Source organism: Salarias fasciatus, chromosome 6 (genome assembly GCF_902148845.1).
Source record: "Salarias fasciatus chromosome 6, fSalaFa1.1, whole genome shotgun sequence".
Lineage (NCBI taxonomy): Eukaryota > Metazoa > Chordata > Actinopteri > Blenniiformes > Blenniidae > Salarias > Salarias fasciatus.
The window spans coordinates 38,103,212-38,110,158 of record NC_043750.1 but is presented as its reverse complement, the minus strand read 5'-3'; the positions used below and the strand labels follow the sequence as shown (position 1 = coordinate 38,110,158).

General features: G+C 41.1%; 1 protein-coding gene across 1 annotated transcript in view; it reads left to right on the top strand.

The window, feature by feature from the left end:
- Nucleotides 1–1,020: 1,020 nt before the first annotated feature.
- The window catches only part of dnah6 (dynein, axonemal, heavy chain 6), a 60,925-nt gene continuing 54,998 nt past the window's right edge, over nucleotides 1,021–6,947 (top strand). Inside the window, exons 1-9 of the mRNA XM_030093440.1 lie at nucleotides 1,021–1,117; nucleotides 2,872–2,939; nucleotides 3,049–3,231; nucleotides 4,646–5,002; nucleotides 5,133–5,267; nucleotides 5,363–5,462; nucleotides 6,388–6,454; nucleotides 6,590–6,776; nucleotides 6,846–6,947. Of these exons, the coding sequence (XP_029949300.1) occupies nucleotides 1,021–1,117; nucleotides 2,872–2,939; nucleotides 3,049–3,231; nucleotides 4,646–5,002; nucleotides 5,133–5,267; nucleotides 5,363–5,462; nucleotides 6,388–6,454; nucleotides 6,590–6,776; nucleotides 6,846–6,947 (1,296 nt within the window). The remainder of the gene's footprint in view (nucleotides 1,118–2,871; nucleotides 2,940–3,048; nucleotides 3,232–4,645; nucleotides 5,003–5,132; nucleotides 5,268–5,362; nucleotides 5,463–6,387; nucleotides 6,455–6,589; nucleotides 6,777–6,845) is intronic.

Sequence of the window (6,947 nt, the reverse complement as noted above, 5' to 3'; positions counted from 1 at the left end):
TCAGGTACGTTTCCCCACTTTTCCCATTTCTGTTTTTCTCTCTCATTTTGTAATCCGAGCATAAAGTCGTCCAGTGTCTGTCCATTGGATCAGGGTGGAGGAGGCATGGGAAAATGGGGGGGTGGGGGTTCTCTGTGGAGCCACAATGTAGTAAGTGCCTTCTTAGTGAGTGCAACCTTCAGCAAGCAGGAAAAATCTTTGTGTTATTTGAACTTTTGGGTAAAATAAAGATTAAGAATATGACAATGGAATGGTAGTTTAGTCGTATCAGTGTTACTTGTTTCTGTTTTTTGGATCTTTTTAACTGTATTATGATGTCTAAGTCTTTGCAGCTGAAATTTGAACTTAAAACCTACAGCAATTAAATGGTTACAATAAATCGAAATGTATTATTATTATTATTATTATTATTATTATTATTATTATTATTATTGTTGTTGTTGTTGTTGTTGATGTGCCTCTGTTAAAACAGGAAGAGTTTTTTTATTTTTCTCACCCACGTGGTTCGTGTCGCGTTGCATGATGGGAAAGTCCCCCGTTGCTAGGAAACCGTAAACCTCGGCTCTTCCTTAGCCGCTGTCTCCGTTTTTTAATCAAACTCTAGCGGCAGAAATCATCTTTATAACATCCTGCGGCGGAATACATCACAAGGTATGAGCGTCCGCAGTCTGGATAGAATTTAATACACTCTCAGAAAAGTGAGTACAGAGATTAAAGTTGTAAAAATGTTCCCAAATTATTTAATTGAACGGGAGAAGACGACGCACCAAACGTCTGGCAAACTTAAAGTAATGAACAACAGACTTTTTCACCCCTTCTTATAAAAACTTCCAAAGTCGACTTTTGATTCAGTATAAAAAAAACCAATAGCAATTAAAAGTGTATTAAAAAAAACAAAAATACTGAACAAATTCTGACGTAAAGCAGACATTTCTCAGCATACGAACAAAACTCGTGTTTACAGAAATGAACGCGTCCAGCTCGTGTTGTTAGGGAGGAAATCCTTTGATGAGAGCCGCCATGGACTCCGCAGCGCTTCCTGACATCTCTTCACCGAAAGTCACAGGGCAAAGCGGGGCCGACGAGTCCAGAGGTGGGGATACGCTTTCTATCGGGGGTAAGTACCTTGGCACAGCACCGGGCTCTGAGAGGTTTAGACTCAGACCTGCTGTCAAGTTGTTGCGGTTTGGGAGCGCGCAGCACAAGGAGCGCGTGCACAACAAAGCCTGCCTGTGGGTGCTAAGTTACAGAATCTCATGTTTTGATATATATCGTGTAACCGCATGATTCAAACTGCTGTCACATGATTCATCAATGATTTCTGCTTCTACTCAGTGATTAGCAGTGTTCATGCTGACAGACAGGGGCGTCACTAGGTTTTAGATTCAGGGGGGCTTCGCCTCCAGGAGGTGCACAGCATGTGAGCGAGCGTAGCGTATGAGCACAAAACTTCACAAAAGGCTAACAAAGACTGAGAAATTATTAACTATTATTTCAACTTGCTTTTTAATACATTACAAAAACAGAGATAGGTGTGCACAGTTACGACATGTTCTCAAACTTGGGGTCCCTGGACCCCCAGGAGTAGGGAGCCATAGCTTTGTAGGTCTGTAAAAAAGAATTTCAAATACATTAATAATAAATTGCTGTATCAGTGAGAAAAAAGTATATATCTCTATATGGGTAGCAATGCACCAATAAAACAAATGAGCTCCGTTTACCTTAACTATGGACCAATAACAACTCTGACATGATTATCATGTTAATCTGTGATGTTTCACTTGCATCACACACAGTTCAACTGAATAGCGTAATGTCATTTAACAGGCTTCAAATAAGACTTGATGTAGATTTCAGTTGTGCAGTAAAATGCTGGTTTCTTGTTGTGCTTGATGAAAAAACATTCTGCAACTTTCATAATCATACTACTAAGTAATTTGCAGTGAAACAGTTCTATTTAAAAATTCTAATGAAGCATCCTAGTTTTGCTAGGTAGTTTTGCTTATCAAGATATCATGCAGAGTCCTACAGCTGAAATTTCTTCAAAAATTCTCAGAGAAGAAGCTCCGAACCCCCCCCCCCACCTTAGCTTTCTATTATGTCTTATAACTTCTTTGAATTCTGTGAGAAACAGTCTTTTCATGGCTTTCATTGTATTTCAAAGCTTAAATGTTAACAAAATGCACAACAGCAGCCTAAACATACAGTATGTGTGCAATCTGTGACCCCGGTGCATCAAAATGAATATCTGTAGTGATTTCAACAGATAAAAAAATTCAGTGAAATGAATTTTTTTTGTTTTAACCTCTGTTTAAGAGGTATATTTTGTCTTAATTCAACCACCACTCATGTTTAATTGTCATAAAAAAGTAGCACGGCATCTTTTTATAAGTTTGATACAAGCAACAAAGCTTTGTTTATTTTGCATGAATGGAAACACAGGAAGTTTGATTCTGCAGGATCAGTATCCCGTTGACAGACTGAATTATCACACGCCTACGTTTTATCTGAAGATGTTTAAATCATTTAAAGTTATTTTGAACTGTCTTTTTCTGCTATATAAACATCGTAAACATGTTTTTAAAAAGTATTTCTGACCAAAACTCCGCATATTTCACCACTTGCAGCGCAGATTTTTCGTACTCTCTTCTATTTTGAAGTCAAATGTATTTCAGCCAGCTGTAGCAGCTCTTATCTCAATGTTTACCATTCAGTCATGTTTGTATGAACGCAAAAGTACAGTTATTAGTTTGAAAGGAAAAGCCACCACAGAGAGCGTGAAGAGGCTGCAGATTCCTGCCTCACATCATCAGCTCTCAAATGAATGTAATTAGTAAACTCATGAAACAGAACATCCGTGTGCCATTTTAGAGCTCCACACGCTCCCTGAACTCCCGACCTCCAGTGACCCACCCACCATGGTTGTTAAGGACTCACGGGTGAGACCTAATCCTAAATCCAAAGTTAAACCTTATCTCTGCAGCCATACTGTGAAGAAGAGCCATCAGCTCTTTGCAGCTGAACCTTTTTCTCTCTCCTGTAACGTAGGCGATTTTGAAAAGATACGTGGCTCGAAATCGACCCAGTCCCCAACACTTAGCAGCTCGTGAGCGGATGTATTTTCCTGGCTGGGACACTCGCCTGCCCACATCCAAGCCCAGAGAGCAGCCGCGCATGCGTCGTGCAGAAGCAGCTCCCGTCCACCTGCCTCCTCTGGAGTCCACGTCCAAGGTCAGCGATCGGCATGTCTGATACTGCAGAAAGGAGATTTTCCTTCACTCACTTCCTCAGCTTGTTTCATCTCAAAGCAGTGGAGTCAAACACATTTCAACTCAAGGGGCCGCACACAGCTCAATTTCCTCTCGAGTGGGCAGTAACCGGTTATAAAAACCCTTGGATTTAAACTTCGATATTTTTCTTTGAAGTGGCGCAGAGTATACATGTGGAAAATGTCGATATTTTCACAAAGTCAAACAATGTCTCCAAAAAAAATGACTTCAGTCTCAACATAATGCCTATTCTCATCCAAAAAACAGTTAAATGTTCAATACAATTCTCCTGTAGCTGTTACATTGTGCACCGTTTTACAAACTCCCTCTGACAACATGGCTTTGAGGATAGTTTGACAGCAACCAGGCAGCTCGTGTTAATGGCAGCAACACCAATATCTCAGCTCAGGTCTCAGTGTTGTGTTGTGCCCACTACTCTGATGAAATTTGTTTAAAAAAACAAAAAACAAAAAAAAACAGTTTTCTTTGAAATTACAAAATACAATTTGCTTTGTGGTTTGATGGGGTGGATTGGAGTTTCTTGTGGGCCCGTTTTGGCCCATGGGCCTTATGTTTGGCACCACTATTTTAAAGTCTCCGTGGAATCAAATATGTACATTTTAGGGCCATTTTCAGGTGAAAATGTAAAACTTTCATTGCATTTTGGGTGTCCGTCGATACGATAACGGTGCTTTGAGCCACAGAAGAAGCAGCTTCCATCATTGTGGAGACGGTGCTGTGGTGCATGTGCGTCACAGTCGCAATAAGTAGCTGTTGATTGACAAGAGCATTTGCCTCCAGAGTGTCAACAGAGTGACAAAAACAGCACCGACTAGTGAAAAGTGTAAAAACTCTGTTGTTTTCACCGTTTCTGCTCTTTCCAAGAGGTTGTCTTTAGAAACAGCATACCTTGTTTCAATTGTTAAGTGAACAAAACATTTTTCACAAGCAAAAATGCAATAAATTTTAACTTCAAACGCTGTCATGTAAACTTGGCCTTATTCATGATATAAGTTATGAATTACATTGAATTTTGAATGAAAAAAGTTAAAATTTTGATCGTGTTAACATAATGTGAAATGAAACAGTAATAATAATAAATACCACTGTAGTGTTTTTTCATTAATAATTTTATTATTATTCTTGTAAAAACCATGGCAGATGTTACTGTTTTTATTAATTTGATTGATCACTTTTCAAAGACAAGAGTCGCTAATTGCAGGTAAGATGCTTTTCTTCTTACAGGTAAGAAGAAAGACATTGTTCATGAGCGCATGACTGTGCTCTGTAGAGAAGTTTGCAGGTTGAGATTCTTGTCATTTAAAATGTCTTTCATTGATGGATTAAGTTAACCCTTCCCATGTCCATTCCACTAGTCCTCCCCGCAGTTAACCAAGGATGTGAATCCAACGCTCAGTCCTCCCAAACGACTGTTTTCCATCAAAGCCATGACACAGCGGGACGCCGCAGTGCCAGTTTACCAGTACAGCCAGAAAGAGATGGTGATCGTCAACCAGACCGGGGTGTTCTCGCTGCACGACGACGAGGTGGAAGTCACAAGCCTCGAATGCTGGGAGAAGAATTATGAGAAGTCCTGCAAGATGCTCAGGATCCCCTTCTTTGCTCGCTTCAAAATGTGGAAGCCATTTTATGTCTGGCGTAAGAACATCCGCGAGAAGAAGATGCATTTGGCCCGAGAGTTCCTCCAAAAGAATTTGTTTCTTGTCAATCCGGTATGTATGTATGTCGAGATTGTTCTTCACTTCCCGTATTTCATTTTTGAGACAAATAACCTTCCGGGTGAGAAACTTACTGTTGTGTCTAGAAATGATATTATAGCACAACTTTGTCTTCATCATGCAGACTCTAAGGCCTGCGCTCTTAGATATCAACAAAATGTGTTTCCAACTTCAAGTGACACGCTTGTGTCATCTGAAGAAGAAGCACACGTACACACTGCAGGGGTTCATGGACACGCAGTCCCGACAACTCAAGGAGGTGTGTTTGCACGTCCACACATTCAAAGGCTATCAGCAAAACATTTTCAGGTCACTGCTTCAATCTTTAATGCTTGTTGGCTCCATTGTCGTCAGGTACTCAGTGACCTGGAGAAGTTTCAAGAGCTGGTGAAGGAGGTGACATCCTGTGCATGTCGACACCTACTGGAAACCTCATCGACGTCTGGCGATACACGTACGTATACCCCGACGACTGGACAGCACAGCTGGAAGAGATGGTGAATATAATGCGTACAACTCTTTATAATGTTTGTTTAAGAATGACAGTGCCTTATAGAGAAATCTGCAATCATGATATGTCCATGAAACAGTCATAATATGCTGTGGCATGACTTTGTGAGCTCTAAGTAAAGTGACAGCTCTGTGTGAGGTTATCAGCAACTTTTATATGATGCTGTCATACAACTAGATAGACATTATGAATTATGTTTTGCAAGTTTTAAGAAAATTGTCAGTTGAAACCGGGAACAAATTCATAGAATCCCAGCTGTTTATATTCAAGCAGTCATTACAGACTCATTTATTAGTTGAAAGATTACTTGACTTATTTGGAAACACAATTGTCTGAAAAATATGACTTGATGTAAAACCCAGGATCTCTGATTCCTTCACAGAGAACTGTTGTCTATTTGCCTTGTCGGTGTGAAACATTATGTATGACGACCTTATAGCTCATCATATCCACCATCTCTTAGGAATATTTCAACAGAATTTACACACACACAAGCGCACACACACATACATATCTGCAAGTTGGTCCTCAAACCTGAATTGTAAGAAGCTTGAAAAATGTGCAGGATTTGGACAAGAGTGTCAAAGGTTCGTTATGATAGCTGGACATCTGAGGTGTTTGAGCTCTGCAGTGGTGAGTTTTCAGTGGAAAGTGGACCGTGGGAGGAAAGGCAGTGGACCGATGACGTGCCCATTGATGCATGCGGTCTTACAGAGGTGCTCTTCCGTCTGATCCTGTAGAGGTTTGGAGGTGGCCATGCCTTGACAAGCCTGTTCAGCTCGATGTCCTTCACTTGCTCATATTGTTCTGGCTGATCACTGTGTGTACGGAAATGCTGAAAGGCTCACAGTATTTTGTTTCATCACAGATAATCCTCGGGAAAAGCTGTATCTTGAAATGATCAACTTTGAGTTTTTCTCCAATCGCCTCATCTGGTAGGAACATATTTTGTGTTTGCTTCCCTTTGTTTTTATTGTATCGCGTTTATATAACTGAAGACATTTTGACACGCCGCAGTCAGAAAGCAAGTGTTTGAAGTCTTGTTCTGTCCGTGCGTTTGGCCTCCACAGCTTCATTCATGTGGTTGACTGTTTGGTTCTCCACACCCTGCACGGCCTGGTGCTGAACACAGCCCAGGAATTCCTGGCTGAGTTTCAGGAGCAGGCAGGTCAAACTCCCAGTCAGGCCATTATTGAAAGCTGGAGCCTCCACTCTGAGGAAGCCTCCGACTCAACCCAACAAAAGGTCACTGAGAAGGTATTTCTGTGCACGGTGGGCATCATGAGGGCTCGCCGCACTGCTTTCTGACTCATTTATCTTGATCAGTCTTCCGAGTCTGACGCTCCACTCCCGCATCCCGTCTTCATGTGTGAAATGACTCTCGAGGGAAATGCTTTAACCTACAAACCATCTGAGGAAAACTTTCAG